At 40.5% G+C, this 26,083-nt stretch overlaps 1 protein-coding gene across 1 annotated transcript; it reads right to left on the bottom strand.

Moving 5' to 3' along the window:
* Positions 1-1,492: 1,492 nt before the first annotated feature.
* On the bottom strand, positions 1,493-2,872 carry LOC123275174. The gene has a single exon (XM_044743122.1). The coding sequence runs from the start codon at positions 2,870-2,872 to the stop codon at positions 1,493-1,495; it is 1,380 nt and encodes a 459-aa protein (XP_044599057.1).
* Positions 2,873-26,083: the final 23,211 nt, after the last annotated feature.

Here is a 26,083-nt window from a genome sequence, read left to right as displayed (position 1 = left end):
AACCTAACTGTAGAGTTACCACAACTATACACAGTTTACTATTCGTTGTAGAGTTACAGTAACATAATGTTATTTAGTTCTGATAACTCAATGTTGTTGAGCTCACAGAGCTCTACGGGATTGTTCTCAGAGCCAAACGGTATAGCTGGGAGCGCCCTACGTTACGCAGTAGTGGAGTGCGCTGACATATTTCATAACCTTCTAAAATGACAAACAGAATTATTTTGTTACTCATCCATATTATTAAAAATATATGAGGACAATTAAGTTTCCAGTTTATTTTTTTAAGGAAATAGGTTTTTTTTTTGTCAAATTGAATTTCGTTAGAACAGTTTTGTATTTGTGGTTTTCCAAGGTTCATTTGCAGTGACTGTTAATTAAATTTATTAGTTGAATATATTGTGATAAGTAATAAGTTATCAGAATACATTCAAAAGACCCCATTTAACACAAAATAAAATTTGTTTTCGTTCATTTATCTTTTCTTGTGCATGTACGGTAGTGATTTTATGTCCAATATTTATTAATATAATCAATAAAATAAAATAATTTTGTGACGACCATATTTTTATTTTACAAATAATTTTTATTTGTAATATAAGTTCTATAATTATTTTATTTCTATTATAATAATATTCTTATTTGTCATATACAATTATTGTTGGCAATATAAATTCGTTCTGTCGCATTTATTTATTAAATTATCAATGCTAAATCGTAAAAAAAAATATTAATCAGACTGCCAAAAATTTGTTATAGTCTCAGAACGATCCTGTAGAGTTGTGAGAGTTAAATAACGTTAAGCTCTCAGAGCTCAACGATGTAGAGTTGCAGGAGCCAAACGGTATTGTAACCGTAAGAAAACGTTAACCTACTGGAACTTTTTACAACTAACTAACTACTATAGAGTTCCTATAGCAAAATTTTTTTCTCCGTGTAGGAATTGATAAAGGAACATGTGTTCGACTAGAGAAAATGTTAAAAAGACCATTATTATACTTGGCATGTCGACATCACATTTATGAATTAATCTTGAGGAGCGTTGTTGAAGTTGTTTGGCCAGGAGTGAATTCTCTCAATGTAGCAATTTTTGTACGCTTCCAAAATTTTTGGAAGAATATAGACCAAACAAAATATGAAACTAGAACTCAAGATTCCCTGATAATGAACCAAGTTCAAGGAAAAAAACATGAAATAATAAGTTTGATCATTAATAAATGTCAGGTAGTTATAATTATCTTATTTATCTATTAATTTTTGCAAATTTACTGAAATAGCATAATCGCCACTTGAGAGCAGTTTGCTAATAAGAAATTTTGAAGAATAGAAGAATTATCGAATATTTTAGTCAAATTTTAAACGCTGTTTCGGTGAAAACGTTTTTATCGGGAATTTAGAATTAGGGGGGGGGGGAGGGAATATTGTAGCCGACATTGAGCCAAGCACTCAGTCCTATTGGACCATTGTACTCAGCCCTTCTAGGTTGGTTACGTTATATAGCTTGGAGATTGGCCAGGCCTGTCTGCTTCAAGAAGTGAAGCAACTGTCCCACGCCAATCTCCTGTATATCAATAGACTCTCCATCGCAGAATCCTAGTATGTCCTTTCGGGCTGTTGCCAGTTTTCTGCAATGGAGGATTAGATGTAGAGGAGTTTCCTCCTCCGATAGGCATCTGGGGCACATCGAGTGATCTGAGATGCCTAGGCGTCTCAGATGCCTGCCGGTTAGCCAGTGTCCTGTGATATACCCGACAGTTAGCCTTAGCAGCTTCTTGTCGAGCCCTATCAAGGACAAGCCTAATGTCTTGGAGGGTCCTTTAAAAAGTGCCCTCGTATGCATCATGCCTTTTGCCTCTGCCCACACTTCCTGAAACTTGTCATTAGTCCATAGGGAAGCGTGTTGCTTTATGAGACTAAAAGGCACCGCTATGCTGATTACTGGTTCAGGGTCTCTTTTACGAGCTCCCGCTTTCGCCAGCTCATTTGCTTTGTTATTTCCTGCGTTCCCGCTATGGCCCGGTACCCACAGTAGTTTGACTTTGTTATACTCTGCTAATTCATTTAGGGAGTCTATGCATTTTCGCACTAGTCTCGAGGACACTTCAGTTTGTTCTAGTGCCCTGAGCGCAGCGCAACTATCGCTGCAGATGTACACGTGCTTGTTCCTGTGGTTGAGCTTAGAGATGTGCTCTACACAGGCCCAGATCGCGTATACCTCTGTCTGGAAAACCGAAGCAGTGTCCCCTAGCCGCAGAGAGATTTCTGTTTTCGGTCCACTGCTATAAATTCCAGCTCCGGCCCCTTTGTCCGTTTTTGAGCCGTCCGTATACCAGACTAGCCCTATGGGGGACAGGATGCTCTTGTTTTCCTCGTCCCATTCCTGCCTACTTGGGATAAGGACCTTATATTGACGTCTGAAGTGGTAGCTTCGAGGGCTCATGTCTCCTCCTTGGGTTAGGAATCTGTCGAGTCCCCTGTCCCTTAGGATGGCTGCATGTTCTTTTCTAGCCCTTGTCCAGTGTCCGTTAAAGAGCAATCTCATTGCTGTTTTCATAGCAAGAGCTTCTGCAGTGATATGCGGGGGCTCCAGGTTCAGGAGCGCCCCCATTGCTAAGGTAGCTGTGGTTCTTAGAGCCCCAGTTATCCCTAGCAACGACAGTCGGTAGACTTTTAGGAATGCCTTGATGTTGATGTTCTTCTTAAGCGAAGGCCACCATACAACAGAGGCAAAGGTGAGCTGTGGAACCAAGATCGCCGTGTAAATCCACTTGATCAGTCTTGGTTTCAGGCCCCATGTTATGCCAAATATTCTTCTGCATGCCCAGAAAGTGGCAGTTGCTTTTGGGTCTGCTTCTCGATATGGCTTCTCCATGTGAGCTTACTGTCTAGAGTTACGCCTAAATAGCGTACCTCCTTTGAGAATTTAAGCTCCATGCCAAAGATAGAGGGAGCCGTAATTTTCAGCTTCCTTCTTTTGGTGAAGAGTACCATCTCTGTTTTGTTGGGGTTAACCCTTAGAGATTTTCCTATGCACCATTTCTGTATGAGATCTAGAGCACGTTGTGTTCTCCATCTCATCTCCGTCGGGCTTGAGCCTTTAATCATCAGTGCGACGTCATCGGCGTAGCCTACAGCATATACTCCTAGGTTTTCTAGTGCCACTAGGGAGCTCATTGATGACCAGGATCCACATGAGAGGGGAGGTAACCCCACCTTGTGGGCAGCCCCTTTCACACGGGCCCGGACTCTAGTGTCACTGAGTCCGGCAGTCACTATTCTTGTGCGAAGCATAAAATGAGCCCAACCGGTGATAGATTTCTCTACCCCGAAGAGCTCTGTAGCCTCGCATATTGATTCGAAGGGGGTATTGTCAAACGCCCCTTCTATATCTATAAACACTCCCAGGACCGATTCCTTCCCTCGAAAGGCCCTTTCAATGTAGGTAACCACATCATGTAGGGCCGTTTCGACGGATCTGCCTGCCTGGTATGTGTGCTGTGTATAATGCACCGGCGTGTCGTTTAGTGCATTATCTCTTATGTGCCTATCCACCAGTCTTTCCAATGTCTTGAGGAGAAACGATGTTAGGCTAATAGGTCTGAAGGACTTGGCCAGGTCATAGCTGCTTTTGCCATGTTTTGGTATAAAGACAACCCTGACCTCACGCCAAGCCTTCGGTATGTAGCTTAGGGCCAGGCAGGCCCTAAAAAGTCTAGTTAGGTGTTTGATGAGGATTTCTCTTCCCTCCTGCAGAAGAGCCGGGAAGATCCCATCCACCCCTGGGCTCTTGAACCTTTCAAAGTTTCCAATTGCCCACCTTATTCTATCAGGTGTTATCACTCTGACGGCTGTGCTCCAGTCTCCTCGTTTCAGACTGCTTTTATTATCGCATTCTCTGAGGCTTCTTCCTGTTCCAGTTCCATGAGTTCCGAGCCAGGAAAATGAACCTCGCAGAGGTGCGCTAATGTTTCCTCGTTGTTTTCAGTCACTCTACCATCTTGTAGGGTGAGGACACCGAGTTTTGTTTTAGGTCCTGAAGTAAAGATTCTGCGTAGGCGGGCCACCAGTGGTAAGTCCTCCAGCTCTCCGCAGAATCTCCTCCAGGCGTCTAGTTTTGAGACCTTGATATGTTTTTTATACAGTTTTTGGGCAGCTTTATAGTCTGCCCAGTCTTGGTCCGTTTTTGTCTTGATGGACTTATTCAGCAACTTTCTGGACAGGGTGCGAAGCTTATTCAGCTTTGCATTCCACCATGTCACCCGTTTGTTGCTTTTCCTAACTTTTAGTGGGCAGGCAATCTCATAGGACTGAACAATGGCTTGTTGCAAGTGTTCGGCCACTTGCTCATTCCTTGTCACGTTCCTCATTCCTCTTACAGGGCTTCTTAATCTTTTTCTTATCTCTTTTTTATATTTGTGCCAGTCCGCAGGTTTGGGGTTCCTATAAGTGTCCTGAGTTCCGTTGCTATTGTTGCCTCTCACTAAAAGTTTATCTGTCTGTGGTCGGAAAGAGAATCCTCTTTGCTGACTTCCCAGCCTCTGATTTCCTGTGCTATCCTTCGAGAGCCCAGTGTTATATCGATCACTTCTTGCCTTCGAGAAGTGACAAAGGTAGGTTTGGATCCTTCATTCAGGATTTCCAAGCCTGTGGTTGAGAGGTACTCCAGCAATGCTGAGCCTCTTCTATTAATGTCTGAGCTGCCCCACACTATGTGATGTGCGTTTGCGTCACACCCCACAATGAGTGGCAGATCATTGACTTTGCAGTGCTCCACCAGTCTAATGACCTCCTCAGTGGGCACTGTCGTATCTTCATAGGGGAGATAGGCAGATCCTATTATGATATCCGCCTTAGTTTCTCCTATGGGAATTTTTATTGAGGCAACAGCCAGGTCTCTGGTGCAGAACTGGTGCAACTTGAGCGCTGTATGCTTCCTGTTTATGAAGATACAGGCCCTAGGCCCCTGCTCTGATTCACCATAGACCAGACTGCCACCTTTCAGTTCTATCCCTAATACTTGCCCTTTGTACGTCCAGGGTTCTTGTATCAGGGATACATCTGTGTGCCTCACTGCTAGGTCTCTGCTAAGTAAAGCAGATGCCGCTTTGCAGTGCTGTAAGTTAATTTGCGAAAACGTCGTCTGCCCTGCAGCTGTAGTTGCTGCATTGCTGACGGTCTTCGCGAATTTGCGGGAAGAGGGAGGTGGGAATGTGGGGGGAGGTTGGAGTTAAGGTGTGTCAAGGGGGATGGGGACATTTTCATGCCCATCTTCATCTCTCTTGCCTTGGGTGTTTGGTTCCTTCAATGTGCCGGACCCTTTCTCCCATTTGGCTAGGGCCTGAGCAAGGGTAGATTGCTTACCCAGCTTAAGCCCTTTGGCCCCTTCTTTAGCTAGCGTCTCCGCTTTAGTGGGCCTTCTTCTGGAGCAGGAACGTCCCTCGGGGATCGTTCCATCTTCTTCGGAGGCACTCCTAATTAGGAGACGCGCAGGCTTCAGAAGGGACCCTATGCCCTGCATCGTCGTTAGGGAAGAAGGACCCGGTTTCGTCGCTTGTGCCTCTCCACGGGAGGCCTCTCGGCTCTCCAGCGGGGTGGCAGCGACCGAAGTCCTTCGTCCCTCTGGAGGGATCGAGCCGCCCATGGCATCCGAAGCCTTGGCCGGCTCGACCTCTCCCGTCGACAGTCCTCCCTTGGGAGGCTCGGTTTTGGGTGTGGGCTCAGTAGCCCCGGCAGCACTCTCTTTCCCCCCTCCGGATTTGGATTGGGCCTCGTAAAAGCGAGCCCTACCCAATCCGAAGTGGGGTGAGTAATTGCACCCCGAGAGTGTCGCCAGTGACTTCTGGTCCACCCCCAGAACCAGGTGAACGGTCTTGCCGACCGTTCGTCTGTCCCAGATTCTCCACAATTCAGTGTTGAGTCCAGGGTTTTGGCGAGCGAGTCTTCTCATAATGACTCCGCTCTCTTCGTTGGTTCCCAGGACCGCCGTCAGCTTCCTGAGCCGAGAAAGAGCCTCCCTCTCCAACACTTGGAGAACGAGACCCTCCCTAGCCCTGAGAGCTGGGACTGTCCTTAGGACCCACTTTTTGGAGTCTTCATCGGTGCAAGTCACCCACAGCACTCCCTGTTCCCACCGGCATCCCTCGAAGCACGGGACTGCTTGTCCTGTGGGGACAGCATCCAGCGCTCCAACGAGTGCCTGCGTTACCAGGTCGCTGGTCTCTTGGCTCAGTAGCACCTCAGGGTAGCCAGAAGGTGTTATTGCCACCTTCCTGCTCGCCCGTACGGCGTCACTGAAGCCGCTCGACCTGTGGGCTATTTTGCCCTTTTTGGCCAAACTCTTAGCCTCTGGTGGAGTGTTCCCCTCGGGTCTAGGCCTTTTATTGCTTTTTCCCTTGGGGTCCTCCTCCACTTTGGCCACGGAGATGGTGGGAGGAGTAGTCCCGCAGTTTTGCTCCAGAGCCTGGGTCCCTAGGGCCAGTTTGGCTCTTCGGGCCCGTCTCTTTGCAGCACCACTGCGGTTCCTCTTCCTTCCATCATCTTTGGAGGAGTCTTCATCATCTTTGGAGGGGTCACTGTGCCCGGCATTTGTCGAGCCCTGTGCCTCCTTCATGATATCTTTGGAGGAGTCACTGTGCCCGGCATTTGCTGAGCCCTGTGCCTCCTCCACGATGTCCATTTTCATGGAAGGACTGGGGTTCTCCGCAGAGTCCCCCAGTCCGTTGGGGTTTTTTACTGTGTTGTCCATTTTGGTCCCACGAGTCTCCAGGAACTAAAGGTCACCGCTAACAGAGCCTGGCATGCCAGCGGAAGGCGCATAAATACAATGGGGTTGCGCCTGTTGCCCCAAGGGCATCGTTTGCGGCACTATAACCCTAGTACCATACAGCCATCGGCACGATGGCTCCCACCTTAGCTTGGGGGAGTTGGTCCGCGGCAGGGTCGAGGTCGCCCAAAGCCAGGTTTTACACTGGTTGTGCTTCCTTCGGCCTCTGCTGGCCGGGATCTGATTAGAGATCCCTGTCCTCTGTTGTAAGGGGTCCAGGTTTCTCCAAACAGGCCCACAGCCCCCCTATCCGCCACCCGGGGACGCGCCCGGTCGGCACTCAACCATGATATCCGCACCCGTCTATAGGGTTAGGATATCCCGAGTTTTATCGGGAATAGTTGATGACGTAAATTTTCAAATTATTTATTCAATAAATTTTTTGTTTAGATACTGATGATTAAATCCTATACTACTTGAAAAAAATTTACGCATCGGGGTTTCACAACTTAATATTTCAGTAGTATTTTTTGTCTCTCGTTACAACAGTTATTGATGAATAAGCAATCTTTCACTCGTCATTATAAAATCTTAGGAAATTGTTTGATTTTTCATTCTTTCGGCACGATATAGTTAACATTAACTAATAATTATTTCTTTCCAAATTCAGATTACAAATCATAGTTGTCGAATGACATTTACGAGATCATGTTGTTAATCTATTATTCAGTGATAACTCTCAAAATAAATTCTTACAGCTTCATGAATTAATAAATTTTATATTTCAGGAAAAACATGACAGAGACGACTATAAAGAGTTTTTGGAATTGGCCTTGATATTTTTGGGCGTTACTCCGACAAATGGTATAAAATTCAGAGCTCCAGGAGCGAACCACCATGCAAGATGGATGTCGAAAGCTCTTTACGCATTCATGTTTAAAAAACAGTTCAAGATAAATGCAACCGAAGTTAATGGACTCAGATATATCTGTATATTTCTGATAAATTTTTATGTTGTCTCATGGCTCAGTGCACCTCTTGCTATTAAGTCATCCTATCAAGATTTGAACATGATTAAAAATCTTTATATATTCCGTTCTGTTCATAACCAAATTTCTGATGCAGCAACTTCGACAATATCAAGACATTTATGGTACTTATCGAAAGAATTGATTGATTTAGCTTTGTTTGATGATGCAGTTTCTTTAGAAATTAAAAGACAGACCGTAAGTGCCATGAAAACGCGCAAAAGTGATCAATCGAACTTCAAAAAGTTTACTGTCACAGATATAAGCTTATTATTATCGATGAACATCAGCGATTTCGCGAGCAAGCGGTCGTTATTTTTATTTGAACAGTTTGAACTGGAGCATGATTTTATGGATAAGGATCCAGAGCTCTGGACTTTCGATCAAAATTATCAATAATGCAAATTTGTCCTATCAGACTTAAAAGTTGTTAATGATCTCGCTGAAAGAGACGTTGCATTGATCCAGGAGTACAATGATTGTTTGACATGAAGTGAGGAACAGAAGCAATATTTACTGCAAGTGGTTGAAGAGCATCGTAAAAGACTTCCTAACTTTAGCAAAAATACACTTGTAACTGCTTACTCTAAAAAATAAAAAGAAAATATTTTCATGCGTTTAAAACTATATAATTATCATTAGATTGATTATTAAAAATTTCAAGACATTTTCCTTTTTCTAAATTTTACCCTTACTACTGAAGCAAGTAAGTGATTCTCAGATTAATTTCTAATAGTTTGTAACTAATTGATACGTTTTTATTCTGTAATTTCGATATTTATTTCCATAATGATTTCATTTGTATCTACAGTCGAGTCGCGTTATGAGCCCTCCTTGTGTCTCTCTCTTATCAACGCGAGTCTGGTTAAAAACAAAAAAAAACAAGCCGGACTCATAACGCGATTCGACTGTATTTAACATTTATGCAAGAAAAAATCGTAAAATTAACAATAATATTGTTAACATTTTTCAGCCACAGGTTAAATAAAAAATTTACAAAGGTTAATTTTGCCGTAAATTGACTAAGGTTTTTATATTTTAATTATATTTCATATCCTTTATCAATATATTTTATAAAATAGTTGAAAAATTATAAAAATATGTCTGACTCAGTCTGTAAATTTTATGGTTTGATACTACGAAACATCTTACTCACCAAATTTTGTTGTAAGTTTGATGTGTTAACAAATTTTTATCAAATTTTTTGTATAATTATCGATATTTCAGTTCGTAAAAGCGAAAATTTGAAAAAATAAACATATATGAGCCTGTAACTTCGTTGTTATTGATGATATGAAAAAATTGACGGAAACTTTTTTATAGAATATTAAAAGTACTACAAATTTGCCATTTAACATTTTTGTCTAACTCTTACAGTTTAGATAAAAAATGCAAAAAACCGGAAATTTTAATTTCAAAGCTATGTAACAAATCAAATATTGAAGATAGAAATTCGACTTAGAATTTTTTGTAGCAAATTTAATAATAAACAAGGTCCATCCATTCGTTTTTTTAAAAAATAATTTCATCACAGTTTGCAGGACAAAAAACTAATAAAAAATCATGTTTCCCATGTTATTTAAACGGAAAAACTTTAAGTTCGATGGAGGACATCTTAGAATTGGAATTTTGAGCTCCTCTTTTAACAGGAGCTTTGTTGGGACATATTCTAAGATATTTTGGATTAAGAGCAAAAAAAAAAAATATCGTCTTTTTTTGGCACACCCTTATATATATATATATATATATATATATATATATATATATATATATATATATATATATATATATATATATATATATATATATATATAGTACATATACATATATATATCTACAAGTATCGTGTTAAAATTTCTAAGTGATCGGACCACTGTAACTATATTATTTTACGAGGTTTATGTGAATATTTGAGTGAAAGAAAGTCGAATTTTTAAACAGGCTGAAAAGATTTCGTATGGTGCTGGCGTCACTGATTGATTTTAGGTAAAATTTTTTTTTCAACTTCCCGCTAAGAAAATCAATGATTTTTAAAAATCAAAAAGTTATTGATTTCATTCAAAAATCAAATTCTCATTTGCAAAAAGTATGTTTCCAACAGCCACTAGATTTTAGAGCTCGAAGAGCTCTACGAAATATAAAAGTTGTGTTTTTTAGCTCAAAATATTGCAACAGATAATTTCTCGAGCATTTTGAACTTGTACATAGTGGGAAGTTCCAGGAAAGGCCTGCAGGATCAACTGTTTTCCAGATTTTTTTTTATTAAAAATCTTTAATTCCGTTTTTTGAGTTTCTGTCAATCCTATGTTTTTCTGATTTACGTAATTAAAATCCCTGAACCACTCACCCGATTTTAAAGAAATTTAAACCACATATTCTACATAGTAGTAGCTATAGCATGAACTGCTACCAAATCAAAATTTTGATTTTTATTATTTTTTTAGGATTAAAAACTGGAAAAAAAATTAGGAAAACGGTTGACCCTAAAGGCCATCCTTGCAACTTCCCGCTAACTCCATACCTAAGCGCTCAACATTTCACTTATTTTGTTTTTGAGCTCTTCGAGCTCAAAAATATTATTTTTGGTTTATTTCGAGTTCTCCGAGCTCAAAAGTTTAGTAAAAGTTTCGTAGAAAACTATATTGTGAATTTTCAAACCGCAATAACTTTTGAACGAATCAACCGATTTTCACGCGGTTTACGGCATTCAACGCAGTTTTTTTGATGGGTATTGAACCATTTTAAAAAAATAAATAAATGAAACAGAAATAAAAATTTTCCAAACCGTCTCATTTGGCATGGAAAATCCCAGTTATTAATTTGTCAGTAGACAAGAAATTCATGATTGCAAAAATTATTGTCAGCAATAGTGAGATTTTTTCTAAATTAATTAGAAATCATTCCAAATTTATGTAAATTTAATAACCGTTTATAATCATACTTGATTATATTCAATTTAGTTGTTAGGGGTTAGCACCCGATAACTTTATGTCTATTTAGATTACGAAAGTACTTTGTAAGTATTTTTTTAAAGAGTAATCATTATCCTTCAAAAGTTAGTAAACCAAAATTTTAATTACTTCCCTCACCTTTATTATTGATAAATGTTGAAACATAAGGCTAGATGCTAAACGTTTGATTCCTATTGGAGATAAAATCAAGTTGATTTTATTACGAAGTAGTGACATTGAATACGTGATAATCAAAAAATTAAGTTTGCTCCTACTATCTCTGTTATTCAAAAAGAGACCAAACAGTGAGTTATAGCTTTAACTAGCAGGGTCTGTGAATACTATGAATATTTTTACTTATTTATTATTCTGTAACAGGGTAAATTGCCCTTGATCGGTAAAACCGATCACACGAGTGCGAAGTAGTTAGTCGACGCAGCACTGGCGCGTCTCGGTCTTCGGGACCCGACTAGAATTAAGAGGGGGAAATTTTGGGTTTCTTCGGAAGTGAAGCGGCAATGGAAAATCAGAAGTAGTGAAGTGCTGAAACCAGTGACATCGCCAACCAAAGCAGCTAGGAAGGAAGCCAAATTCCAGAGTAGAGTTTTCTTCAGTATTAAGATTATTAAGGTATTGGAATTTTGTCCTTTTGTTGAGCCTTGGGGTTTATACCCGGCTCACTGGTCGATCTACTTCTCAATTTTGATTTAATAAGTGGTAATTCAATTTGTTAATAATAATTAATTATTTTAATCAATTTAATTTGTTAGCTTGTGAACAATTCCTCCTGGGGATTTTACACCCGAGGAATGTTCTAGACCTCCTGGGTTTAGGTCATGAGTATCTAAATTGTTAATTCAGCTGGTTAATAATTATTAACATCCTAGATGGGCTACATTAAAATTCAGTTTTATTATTTAATTAATTTCTGAACATCGAGAAATAGTTCAATCAGCAACTCACGACTTGGTCAAACGTTGGTACCCGAGGTCAAGCTAACTACACAGTAACGAACAACGGCGTCCATTTTGAGCGCGCAAATTCCTTGAGAATTTTGTGAAGCAGTAAATTTACAAAATTATTAGCTGGACTATTTTTATAAAATATAGCAGTTGAATTACCATTCAATTAATTATATATACTGATTTATATTTTATCATTTATTGAAAATTATTTAATTATTTATTGGAAACAATTTTAATTACCGGAAATTGATTCATTGAGAAAACTGCGACGCATTTAGTAATTGAACGTCGTTGATAATTTTCTGTAATTATTTTACACCGAGGCAAATTATTAATTATCCAATCGTCATTCTCAAATTACTAGAAAATAATTATTCCACGTGTTATTAATTATTGAGAATTGATTTACTAAATTTCGGAGCAGATAAGACTGACGTACCCGTAGATAAACTTTCGGCAAGTAATTTGTATATTGAGAAATTACTAATTAATTATCTAATTTAATTGCCAATTTCTACTTGGGTTGTCTTATATATTGAAGTCATGTACTGGAAAATTGTCAATAATTTAATATCATTGTTCCGGTAGAAATTGTTAGAAAACTATTTATTGTGTGGATTACGTCCGAGTAAAAATTTAGTTAATTTTATAAAGAATGTTCTTCGAAAGAATTTAAGTTAATGCGCAGAGTTAAGCTCGTGTTAAATTTGGAATAAAAGAAGCGTCGGTTTTAAGCCGAAAATTTTAAGAAGTAAATTTATTAATCGTGAGGATAATTCATGAGTTTTATTGTAAGCTAATGACTGAACAATTTTAGTGAAAATTAACGATGACTTTTTTGGAGTAATTTTGTAATCCGGAAATAAAAGTAAAGTAGAGTCAGTGGTGTGTGTGAGCGGGATATGTGTGTGGAGACGCGTGGGTAATGTGTGTGTGAGATAGTACCGCTCAAGAGGCACGTTGAGCACACTTGAGTCCATCTGACTCCGGGGCGGGAAATCCTAGAAGCCGTTGTATAGACGCCAAGTGGGGTACAACGGTAGTAAGTTAGAAGCCGTGGTATAGACGCCAAGTGGGGTACCACGGTAGTAAGATAGAAACTGCGGTATAGACGCTCCATAAGAGGGTACCGTCAGGATTAAGAATTTTGATAGAGCGTGAGGGTCCGGTGGACAGCGCGACTTAGTTAGAAACTGCAGTATAGACGCTCCATATGAGGGTACTGTAGGATTAAGAATTTATGTTAGTTTTAAGAAGTCCTGGTCAGCCATTAGTTAGGCTGTAGTCTTAAGTTGTTAATTGTAAGTGCAAGTGCACAGTTGTTAATTTTGTTGTTAAATAAATACCGGTCATTTTTGTTAAATAAAAATTTATTTTTTTCAGACCACCTTCCTCCACTCTCTCTCCCTGTAGATTATTAAGCTCAGCTCTGGTTTCCGGTTCCAGGAACCGAGATACAAAATCCTGGTGGCGCCCTTGTTAATTTAGAATCATTTTTGCTAGGTATTGTTTTATTTCTATTAAATTAATTAAGGGGCCAATAAGCGGCATAAACACCCGTTACAATTCTATACTTTCTTTTCAATGCTTGCATTTTTTGTTCTTGAGCAGTTTTTGGTCGTAGATCTGACATTTCCAAGTGACTGACGTTACCTAAAAGTTATTCAGCGTGCTAGGCGCCTTTAGGGTTGTACTTTAAGATAACGAGATTTTAATTTAATAATTTATATTAATATCTCGATGAATCTATGTCTCAGTCATTTATCTTTCCACCATAAATGTTGTTTACAAAAATAATTTTTAGTCAATTTCAAATTCTCTACACGATATAAAATAATCATATAAATTAAAGAGTAAATTTGACGCTCAAGAATTGGAGAGAATATAAGAAAAATTTCGAATATATTCATATTTTTTAATATCCATTTCAATTTTCTAAGTAAGTTGTTCAATTGGAAATAATACGAAAAATATCAGAATTATTATGCTAATTATTTGAAAATTTATTTATTATTATTAATCGAACGAGAAATTGCGGATTTTTTTCGCTAGCATGTGGATATTAACAGATTCAATATGAATTTTCATAAAAAAATAAAAAATAAAACTCGATAATTAGTAAGAAATTTTAACACAGTTGATAAAATCAATCCATTCAATATAATATTGATATTAGTTTAGGGATAATATACGATACACATACTGACAGCGCTACAACAAAACTGAGCTAAAATGACTTGAGGACAAATAACCTCACCTCAAGATGCTAAGGCGAGAAAACACCAATGTTACGCCAAATTCTGACAAGCTAAACTTCGGCAAGCCGGCAGTTATCAGTTTTTAAAACCAGTCTGTCATTTCCATGGTATGCCCGACTTAAGCAATACCGTAGACTTTCCAAGTTGCGCCCAAATCTGGCAAGCCAAATTTCGGCAAGCCTCAGATTATCGTTACTTGAAACCAGTTCGGCATTTCCATGGTCTATCAGACTTAAGGAATCCAATAGACTTTCCTACACGGAAAAAATGAAACGCGACTGGTTACTGTGCTACACAAGAATGAGCGAAAAGTATATAAAAAAATCTGAAAAACGGTTGACCCTAAAGGCCATCCCTGCAACTTCCCGCCAATTCCATACCTAAACGCTTGAAATTGCACTTATGACGTTTCTGAGCTCTTCAAGCTCAAAAATACTATTTGTGTGTTATTTTGAGCTCTCCGAGTTCAAAAGTCTGATAGAAGTTTAATAAAACAGTATTTTTTGAATTTTCAAACTGCAATAATTTCTAAATGAATGAATAGATTTTCATGCGGTTAGCATAATTTCACGCAGTTTTGTAGAATCTATGATATAATTTTAAACACAAACTGATCAAACTGAAAATCTTAGAGAAATTTAAAAAATTCACTTTTTCCGAATTTTTTCGACAACGATAACTCACGAACCAATCAACCAATTTCCACGTTCTTGGTGGTGATCGACGTGATTTTTTGAGCTCTAAGAATTATTTTATTTTGTCAAAAACAATCCGAAAATAAATCTCGGTTATGTGAAAAAAACACTTTTTCGAAATTTTTCGTTTTCGATAACTCTCGAATTAATCAACCGATTTTGATGGACTGGTGGCAATCCACGTGGTTTTTCAAGCTCAAGAGCTGATTAGTTTTTGGAATTGATCGGTGGAGCCGTTTAGAAGTTATTCCAAAAAAACGATTTTTTGAAAATTTTATTTTTGAGATTTCTCAAAATCTAGCGAACCGAATCAATTCAAATTTTCACGAAATTTAATGGCAAAGATACTCTTTGGATCACCACCTATTTCGATCCGATCGGCCAAGCCGTTCAAAAGTAATAAGAGGTTTACATACACACACACACACACACACACACACACACACACACACACAGTTTTTTTTAGATTTTTAGAAACCTATCTGTCCAAATCCGTCCAAATTGTATTTAAAATGTAAGTTTGGCCAAGCCTTTTCGAATGGCACCAACCGCGATGAAATCGGTTTAACTGTTCAAAAGTTATAAGAGGTTTGCATACTCACACACACACACACACACACACACACACACACACACACACACACACACACACACACACACTCGGGGCAGAAGAGATACTGCTACCGGGCGCGTCTCCCCGAGCGGATGGGAGAACGCTCGCTGTCCTTGGATGACACTTAATCTCTTAGTTGATGAGGTACAGCGGGTAGGAGCCAAGCAAAATAACCAAACAAAATACGCTCCCGTGGACAAAACTCCCCTTTAATGGGTTGGTCGCACTAACTGACCTAACAAGACGATCGTTCTCTGCTGTGACCCACTGGGAGTGACCGGAACCTCGTGTCGTAGTTTCCGACGATGCAGGCCACGGCTGATGTGAGCTTGCTCTACCGAGGTGTAAGTTGCAGCAGTGGATCAGGAGCCAGCCACTTCGGGCCTTGATCAGGAAGTACGCAGTGAGTGTTAGAGATCGGAATCTTCACCGCTCCGAGCGAGTCTAGTCCGTCCGTGTATTCCGGGACTGGCTAAGTGTCGGCTAGGCCTCAGGGAACTGGGGAACGAGTACTATCTCCGAGGGTACACCCGTTCCTAGTTATGGCAACCCGCTCCACTCCGTACGATGCGCTGGTAAATTAAAAAGTATGAGTAACTTACAGGAAACAAACAAGAATAGAAACGGGCTTCATGCTCAACAAGCAGCGATTGAAGCAAGCGCTGACATGAAGAGAACGCAAGCGTTGGAGCGCCTTGAGAAGCTAACCATTGAGCTGCAAGAGTTTGTCCAAACTAAGGTCAATATCCACAAGGAGATAAAGACCAAGACAACCGGTGTGGTCAATGCTCTTGGAAGATTCAAGAAACTGGACGAGGAATGGCAGTCATCACGACGCCGCATTGAAACTGAAACTGAGACGGAAGAAGCAATGGGCACTGGAGCCGACGGTGACGGTGAATCTGCTGCTAAGGACAAGGGTGAAACTGACACAAGGTCTGGAAAGAGAAAGGACCGAGATTCGCCAGAGTCAACCGACAAAGTCACAAAGAAGAAGGACTTGAAAAAAAGCCCTCTCCAACGACTGGCAGGGCAGGGCGACGAACCCAAGAAGACGACTGACTGGGAAAAAGTACAGTCTAAGAAGGAGAAGAGAAGGCTAGCTAGAGAGAAACTCTCAAAACAGCCGCCGAAGGAGTTCAGGCCAGAGCCTAAGCAGAAAAAACCACGCAAATGGATCAGACCCGACGCACTGATCATCCGCCCGGCCGAGAAAACAAAGTATGCCGAGATTCTGCGTCGTATAAAGCAGGACGTCCCAGATGAGCAGGTTCGTTCAACTGTGGATAAGATCAACAAGACCAGTAGTGGGGACTTGTTGATCACGATTTCGAGGAAGAGCACTGACAAAGGCCAAGGTCTGCAAAAGACGATCGCGGACATCCTTAAGGAGGAGGCCGAAGTGATTTGCAAAGGGCCACAGGAGACCATCGAGATCCGAGATGTCGATGACGACACGACGAAAGAGCATATTCAGACCGCTCTAAAGAGGGAAGCTGGAGAAAGTTGTGAAATCCCACTAGAGGCAATCAAGATCCGTAAAGCCTTTAGGGGTACACAGACAGCCACAGTGTCACTACCAGCAGCTGCAGCACAAAAGTTACTGGAGGGAAACTGCAAAATAAGGATAAGCTGGTCTAATTGCCGAATGAGAGCAACGAAGAGACCCATACAATGCTTCAAATGCTGGCACTTTGAGCACTTCGGATCGCAGTGCAAAAGCGAAGTCGACCGGTCTAAACTCTGCATAAGGTGCGGAAAAGAAGGACACAAAATTGCTGATTGTAAAAATCCAGCTAAATGTGCACTGTGCTTTGAACGGCACGGCGTAGAAAAGGCGGCTCACCATGCAGGCACGAACAGAAGAATATATGGTGAGGCTTTCGCCTACCTCCGAAGAGGCCGTTTCCTGGGCTCAAAAGAGCTATACACGCACGTATATTTGTCCTACCTTCACCTTAACCAATACACAACCAAGAGCGCTGACAAGGAAAAACCGCTGTCCTCTTGTGTTTGCACACATTCATTGAACAGCATTTGAGAGTTACGTGTTATTGCAAATGTGTGCAACTCTCATCGACTCCTCTGGCAGCCCATTCCCTGTGGGTACATCGAAATATACCCGCAGAATATGAGCAGTATCCAGCGGGGACCACGGGGAGGCGGAGTCGATAGAAGACCGTGTTGTATGTGTAGTGTGTTGTGTGTAAATTGACTTTACGAGTAAGTGTTTGCGTCTGTGGGGTGCCCGGGCACTTGTGTAGTTTTTGGTTCCCTATCTTATTCTACGGCAGTCATCCAAAGCTCTATACTATCCTCACAATTGTGTGGAGCATATCGCTTTTGCCTAGGCGCTCCGACTCTACCTAGGTGGATGCCTGAGCTTCGTCCCTAATCGCGCTTTCATTAGCTAGTTGGGTCTGGAGTTTGCAACATACTACTACTTTGCTGAAATCTTTTAAAAGCTTGAAGTTACTTTGGGATGTGGCAATCGCACGCGCAACATTCACCCACTCCGCGTTCCCACCCCATATGTCCTTGAGCACCTCGCGTTGAGGCTCGTACTCAAGGCATTCGAGCATTAAGTGCTCCACGTTGTCGACCCTTTCTCCATTTCCCTTCTCCCTACACTCGTCGCAGAACCTACTCTCCGTGTGTTCGTATTTGAATTGATATTCCCTAAAACAACCGTGACCAGTTAGGATTTGGGTCAGCCAAAAGTTTGGACTGATCCATTTGTTTGCCAGACGTTCTGCTACGTCTGGGAAAAAGACTCTAGTTTCGCGACCGTTTTCTGATATGTTCCATTGTTCTTGCCACCGACGTATGGTTTCAGCTCTAAGGGTTCCAAGGCGATCCTCCGCATCAGGCTGCACGGTAACGTTTCCTAGGGTCGCCTGTTTGCCAATACGAAGGTTGTATCGAGCGCACCGTTCGTCTATTACCAGTTGAATGGGTATCGCACCCGCGACTACGCAAATTCCGTCAAGCGACACTGTCCTGTAGGCAGTAGTTGTTGCTATGAGCGCTTGACGCTGTAGTGCACGAAGATGTCTCCAGTCCTCCTTATCGCAACGGTCACTCCAAGCCGCCGCCGCATACGTGACGATAGGCATGAAGAAACCCCTGTATATTGTGGACATAGCTGGGTATCGCAACCCCCATTCCGCTCGCGCAATACGCCGCATGCGCCCGAATACCCTACTCAGTTTCGCGCACCTTGTTTTGATGTGACTTTTCACTTTAAGGCCCTCGTCGAAGTGCACCCCTAAGTATCTAACGCTTTTCTTGAATTTAATGTTGGTCTCTCCTATCGTAATTTTTGGCGGTTTATCGTACTTGGGCTTCCTCTGTTTTCCTTTTGCCTCATAGGGGTGCGGGCTCTTTTTGTCCTTTCGTGGACCGCGATACACAAGCTTATTCTTGAGGAAGATGGCTTCAGTCTTCGACTTCGACAGTTCGAGCTTTGCGGAATTACACCATTCCAGTATCATATCTACTACTATTTGACCCTTACGCTCCAGTTCACTTCTTGAGGAGCCTTCTATCATGACGAGCAAATCGTCAGCAAATGCAACGAATTTATTCCCGTGTTCTGTCTGTTCGAGTCTCTGAAGGAGAGCGTCGAACATCACGTTCCAAAATAATGGTCCCAGCACTGATCCTTGTGGGCACCCTCGCGTCGGCGTTTTCGACTCACTACCAAATCCCCATGACAGCGCGACCGATCTGTCCTCAAAGTAATTCCTAATAACCTCGTATATGTTTCTAGGGCAGCCTCTGGCCTTGAGACCTTCGAGTACTAACGGCCACCACACGTTGTCAAAAGCGCCCGAGATATCGAAGAGAAGCCCGACCACTAGCCTCTTCTCTGAAGAGTCTACAAGTCGGCGCATCTCCACGATTGCATCCTCCGTCGACTTTTTGGCTGTGAAGCCAAACTGCCGGCTCGAAATGTTCCCTTCTGCTAAGACTGTGGTAGTCAATCGCGCCTTAATAAGTTTTTCGAAAACTTTACCTAACCCCGAAAGGAGGCAAATTGGCCGGTAAGATTTAGGGTCATTTGCGTTTTGTCGGTGCTTTTAACTAACATTATTATTGCCCCTTCTTCCACTCTGTTGGGGAATACTCCTTGTGCCAGACAGGCATTATACAATTCTAAAAACTGATCGCGAAGGATAACCCCTGCGCGTTTAACTACCTCGTTTTCTATCAAATCCGGCCCCGGGGCCTTCCTGTTCTTTAATGTCTTTAGGGCTTTGTCCAGTTCGCACGGGGTGAACGGTTCGGCGTCCGCGGTGTCAGGTGGTAGAATTGTGTTGGCTCTAATCTTTTCCTGATCGAGGGTTTCATTGTCTTGGTCATCGTCTACGATATGCGTGTTGAGAAAGCACTTGGCTGTTTCCTTAAAGTTTTCCGAGGATACTCCGTTACGACTTAGTGTGCACATTGCACTTTTGACTCTAACTTTTTCAGCGCAGATCCTGTAAACAGGACCCCACTTCTCTTGATTCCCTTTCTTTGTAACGAAGTCCCGCCAGCTGCTTTCTCTCGTTCGCTTTATGTCTGTCGAGTACTGTTTCCGTAATGTTCTGTATTTGACGCTTAGGGTATTTTTGACTAATTCGTCCCTTTCCCTTTGGTATACCCGCCTAGCTTTGTGCACTAGCCTCTTCGCGTGTGTTAGTTTTCTGGTCCACCATGGGTATGATTTTACATGGGTTTTTCTACGTGGTATCGCGGCTTCGCAAGCTTCTAAAATTGATTTGCCAAGCGCAGAGGCATACCTTTCCACGTCCTCAACTGATTCCACTCCAAGGCCTTCAAGGTTTGTGCATGCACACGTGAAGAGGACTTCGTCAAACTTTTCCCAATTGGCCAACGTTAAGTTAAACCTTTTGGGGTCCGCCTGTACGCCATCCTCCTACCCCGATTTAGCCCCCAGAGTGATCTCAATCGGGTAGTGGTCAGTATTCTGCACCCAACTCCTCTTAATGGACCAGCTTAGAATGCTACTCGCGATTTTAGGCGTGACGAGTGTCACATCGATATACGAACTCCCGTTTGTTGATTCGAACGTCGGACCCTCCCTCGCGTTGTTGACTATCTCTAACTCGTGTGCGTCAATAAACTGCTCTAACTTTTCGCCACGCGCGTCGTCAGTCTTGGATCCCCATCTCTCGGATTTCGCGTTCGCGTCCATTGATATTAAGACCCGTTTCCCTCTCAGTGCTCGGACCACCTTTTCTAAATGCTCCAAATGTGTTTCTATTTCGTCTTTTATACTGGAAGTATGCTGAGACTACGAAGAACGTTGTGTCAGGTCCCACGATCTGAGCGCATACGCAGTGAGTTGTACTAAGCTGTGAAAGAACCAGCAGTTGGTACTTAGGATTTGTTAAGCAAATAGCCGCATATGGCCTGGACCTGGTTTCGGCAGCGACTTGTATGCCGCAACCGAACCCAGGTATCTTGAAACTATTATTATTCTTACTGTACGCTGCGTATGGCTCTTGCAAGAGGAGAACATCAATACGTTTTTCCTCCCACAACTGACTTGCCTCCAGGGTCCCTGCTCTGTCGTTCCGCAAATTCGCCTGCAAAACCCGAAAACCTTCAGCCTCCATTCCCCGGGTCGCGTGCGGAGACTTATGATTTGACCTAACGCCCGGCGCGAGCCCATCTAAATTTCCCGAAATCGCGGACCCTCTGAGGGTGTATCTAGTCGGCCCTGTGCATCTTCGCCGGTTGATGCTTCGCGTGCAAGATTCGAATTCTCCCCTGCTACTTGGTTTTGCCTCTTCTAAGTTTAATCGCGTGAGTTTAACTAGACAAGGTCGCGTGGCTAGAGGCATTAGCTGTTTCCGTGTTACTTTCGCGAACTTACCCGGACACGTACGCGATCCCGAGTCCGCGTGCCGGCGATGAACGGGAGCGTCAGATGGCAGCTCGATTGGAGAAACGCGGTTGGCTATTCTGGCGCTCCATCGAACGGTCGAGAGAGTTTGGTGACCACCGAACGTGGGTGCGTCACCTATCCGAGGCTCGTCGATTCTGTCCTGACCAATTTAATTTAAGCTATAAGAGCTGGTAACACCTATAACCGATAGCATTTGCCCTCTCGGGCGTGTTTAACGAGACCAAAAAAAAAAAAAAGGTGTGTGTGCGATTCACACACGATAGAAGTGAAACTTCAGTGAATCGACAAAAGAATGAGATGAATATTTATAACAAGGGTAGGATAATTACAAAGTTTAATTGTTCAAAAATGAAAGTATTTTGATTAATTTTAAAAGATATTTTATATTTTATTTAACATATGTTACATAATCTATTACTCAAGTTCCATATTTTCAGTTTCAACAAATGATACAAGAGGCTTATGATAACTAAAATACGATACAAATATTTTAGTTTCAATTTGGTTGATATATCTTTGGAACACTGCATCTATTACCGTTTTTGATCTTGTAGTTGATTGAGTGCGATTGTTACACATTTTTAAATAAAATGTTGTATCGAGAAACTCAATCAAAGGAAGCGCTGTATCTGATGCAAAATTTATGTTAAAATCCCCACTTAAAATCATCGGAATTTTATCATAATTCTTTTTGAGAATTCGCGATACCTCTGGGGTATATTTGATCAAATTTTCATGTATAAATTCAATAACTGATTTTATTGATTGGTTGGGAAAGATGTAAATTGCTACGATCAAAATTAAATCTCCTTGGTCATTTCTGCTCTCACAGGCACATATTTCTCCAACTTTCGAAAGCTGAACAGACAATGATTCTAGCTGTTGTGCATTGAGATCCATTTGTGGCGTAACAACACGGGCTCCATCATTTACGTTGTGATAAATTGCTACTCTGCCTGCCCTCGTACGTGGTCTTTTGTAATTAACAACAATATTAAAATTTGGAATGTCTACAATATCTTCATTATTCATCCATGTCTCCGAAAGAATTAAAAATTTGACGATGACACTATATTGTCATGTTGCAGATCTTGTACATGAGCTCGTAAGCTTTGACAGTTAAAGGTAAACAGTGACATCCCTTTTCTTTTATTTAAGAAATCATATAAAACATTTGTAATTGTCTCAAGTCGATTCAAGTTCAGCCTTCGAAATTCATGTTGTAGATCAATTGTAGATACTGACGCTCTTCGGCCATGGTAAAATTTTTTATCATTTTTTTGAAACGAGATATAAGCCGTTTATTGATGTAACTCGTGATAATGCGACGTACAGGAGTTGTTGAACGTGTGATTTATCATATTCATATACAATCTCACCAAAAGTAGCTCCCTGGGACTTGTGAATCGTCATTGCACATGCAGAGACTAATGGGAAATGATTACGTTTTACAATAACGGTTTTATTAGGTACTAGTGGTATAGATGATGTTCTGCGATCTATTGGTACTGCCAGTGGATGAAGATTATTTTTGAATTGATGCCGCTGCCTTTCTTCTCAATTTTTCTCCGATTTTTGGAGATTCTGGAAATTCTAGCCATAAACGACCTATCTCTCCTTTGTCATTATATTCAATGAAAATTAATTTTCCCGTCGCACCATTTGCTAATCCATCTGATACATCGATGTTAGTTGTTATCATGTATGGTTTGTTCAAAACCAATGTAATTTGATATGGCAAACCTCCTGTATCAATAGTTGACATTTTATGTAATTTTTGACGCATAGAAGTTTGCTGTTCAACATTTCTACATCCAATATATATATCAGTTGCCTCTGAATTCACTTTTTCTTCTATAGAATTCAAAATTTTATTGTTGTATTCAGCAACTGAATGATTATTAAAAACAATCGTATACCGTCTGGACAAAGTCTCTCAGCTTCTTCTTCAGAGTAAATCCGTGACTCAATTAAATCTAGCTCTTCCTGATCTAACAACTGTCCATTACCAATTTTTGTTAATATTGTTGCAAAACTTTGATTAGCTTGTCGCATAACTTCGTTTAGTTCGAAAAATTTCAACCCTCGCCATAGTGTTGAACCTGCTATTTGTCGTTTTATTTGTTTGTAAATTGGGGTAGCACGAACTGGCGGTAGTTGACGTAGATCACCAATCAAAATTATATCTAATCCACCAAAATGGACTTCAAAATTACCGGTGATTTGCTTTAACCTTGAATCTATTTGGGACAACAACTCGGCTCCAATCATACTAATTTCATCGATAATCAATACACGAACATATTTAAAAAGTGATCTATATTGTTGGGCTACTTCAATTGATAAAGGAAGCAACTTTGAAAGACTTATCTTCAGTGCAGTGTGTACTGTTGTCCCATTGATAGCCACAGCAGCTTTACCAGTAGAAGCACAAGCGATATAAGCATTACAAAACCCATCACTTTCAGAATATCGATTATAAATTTCCATTAATAATTTAATAACAAATGTTTTACCACATCCAGCTGGTCCTGTAAAAATATTTGCAGCGGAGGAGGATCTTCCAACTGAAGATTGTAAATGACGTGCATCAAAAGTTCCTTTTGTTTTGGTTTGCCATTTTCATCAGCTCATAATATTGGTCGTTAGGCATTAAATTTTCTTTCCGTTTTGCAATGGCACCAAGTTTATTTAGGGTTGCGAGACGTAAATCACTGTTTACATCCGAATTCGGATTGTCATATAGCGTTTGGAATGGATTAATTTCTGGAAATCTAGTGGCAATATCATGAATCTCATCGTCATCGTCTGCTTCTTCATTTTCGCGACATAGTTTTCGGCATAGCTCTATAGTTTTATTAATGTCTAAGTCAGATTCAAACTCTTTACGTCGCTCCAGAATTTGATTTTCATTTTCGTCGTAAATCCTAATAAATTTCATCTCTTCAAGAATCTCGAATTCTTCATTCCGAAATGGGATATGCAAAGTCACCATTTCTCTTTTATACTCATTTATATCTGAGGCTATGTCATAATTCCTATAACGAATGATGCGTTGTTGCTTTCGACGAATATAATCACCTTGCGAATTTTTAGTAAAATTAGCAACGAATTGTGCAAGTGATAATTCTTCCATTTCTTGTGGCCGCTTCTCGTATTTATCAAACCAGTTTTCCTTCCAAATACTTGTTGAATCTTCATCGATATTTAATTCATCTAATTCTTTTTGTGTTCGTCTAATACGCTGTCGTTCAATAGGCCAAACGGTGGGAATATAAACTATGGAGACTGAACTTCTAGACATAGGTTCACGAAGAAGGTACCACGCTGCTTCCTGGCTTGTTAATTCAACGGTGTTGAGCATATTAACACTCATTTTTCTAGTTATTTCTACTATATCAAACTCAGGGTTTTCATCCATGATTTCATGAATTTGTCTTTGTAAATTACTTATACCCCTATTAGTTTTATTGACATATTCAACAACATACGCTGCACATGAGTATTCTTCGATAATAAATTGCATATCTGTATTTGATTGTAAGACATTGAGAATAAAAGGATTGAAAGGGTTGTGCCATTTTTCTTTAGGTTGTCGCTTCAAAAATACTTTTAGGTCTGGTAATTCCAGCTTCAAGAATATGAAAATAATCATTATCAGAAGTTATATGATTTTGTGCATAAAACATTTCAATATTCTCGTAATCATTGTTCTCAAGATTAATTTGTATTTGTTTATACCGCTTAGCGTAATCAGCATATCCTGGATGATCTTTCTGCATTGGTTTTAATATTGTAGTGGATTTACATGGCATAAATGGAGCATCAAATCGGCATTTCTGAGGTTGATTGGCATGTACTTTTATAACAGGTAAAGGTATGTTTGTGACTTTGCAAGCGAATATGTCCAGAAGCTTCTGATGAAGAAATTGATATCAATTGATCAATCATCATTACAGTATCTTGATAGTTTGTACCAAGAGGATCTGATGGAGCGTCATTCAGCCACAATAAAATATGTGCATGAGGACTACCACGATGCTGAAATTCAATTCGTTTAAAATAGTCGACAACATAATAATTTCCAAATGGGCTGTTCTTCTTTGATTGGAGAATAGTTATCAATATATTGACTATTTTATTAAAATAGATAGCACAGGTCACAGCATCTTCATTCACTAGTGTAGTCTTAGATATGTAATCCAGTGACGCAGCTTGTTCAGCTGAAATTTCAGTACCGTTATTTTTTAATTTGTACAATAATTGTATTAAATTGGTCCATCCGATTTCATTGGCACTCAAAGTAAGAAACATCGTAGGTTTTCCTAGTTGCCGAATCATCGCAAAAAGATCTCTTTTTCGATCGCTCCAATACCATACTGAATTTGGTATTGAGCGCAGAAAAGCTAAATTACTTTCGATACAATTATTAATGTAGTCAGCTGACTCAACTTGCTGCCGTGTAATATTAGTATTTTTTCCCACATGTTTAAATGCAATCGTAAGCGAGTCACGAACTCTTAACCTCATAATTTTCATTGCTAGATATAATAAATGATGTGGAGTAACTCCACGCCGATCTGATCTTCGTAATTCGCTAGTTGCTATTGCGAACGGTGTTGCATTTACTCCCTCTCTGAATTTTCGGAAATGACCCAAATAAATCGATGGGAAAGAAAGTTCTTCGGCATGTTCATCAAAAATTATACTTTTGGGAATATTATATTCTCCAGGAGCGATCCGTAAATACATATCTTCATTCCAAAGTAGAGTTTTCTGTTGTGCTGTTAGACTCTCTTCGACCGGTATATCTTCACTCATTTCTTCTAGATCGATTTCATTATTACTATTATTGTTGAAGAAGCTTTCATCAATTTTAATATCGTAAAA

The sequence above is a fragment of the Cotesia glomerata genome, linkage group LG1, assembly GCF_020080835.1.
Source record: "Cotesia glomerata isolate CgM1 linkage group LG1, MPM_Cglom_v2.3, whole genome shotgun sequence".
In the NCBI taxonomy this organism is placed as follows: Eukaryota; Metazoa; Arthropoda; class Insecta; order Hymenoptera; family Braconidae; genus Cotesia; species Cotesia glomerata.
Note: the sequence above shows the minus strand (reverse complement) of the source record. Positions and strands in the feature narration are given on the sequence as shown.

Excerpts from the sequence above, each read along its gene's own strand:
- LOC123275174 (XM_044743122.1), bottom strand. The coding sequence starts at position 2,872 with ATGGAGAAGCCATATCGAGAAGCAGACCCAAAAGCAACTGCCACTTTC.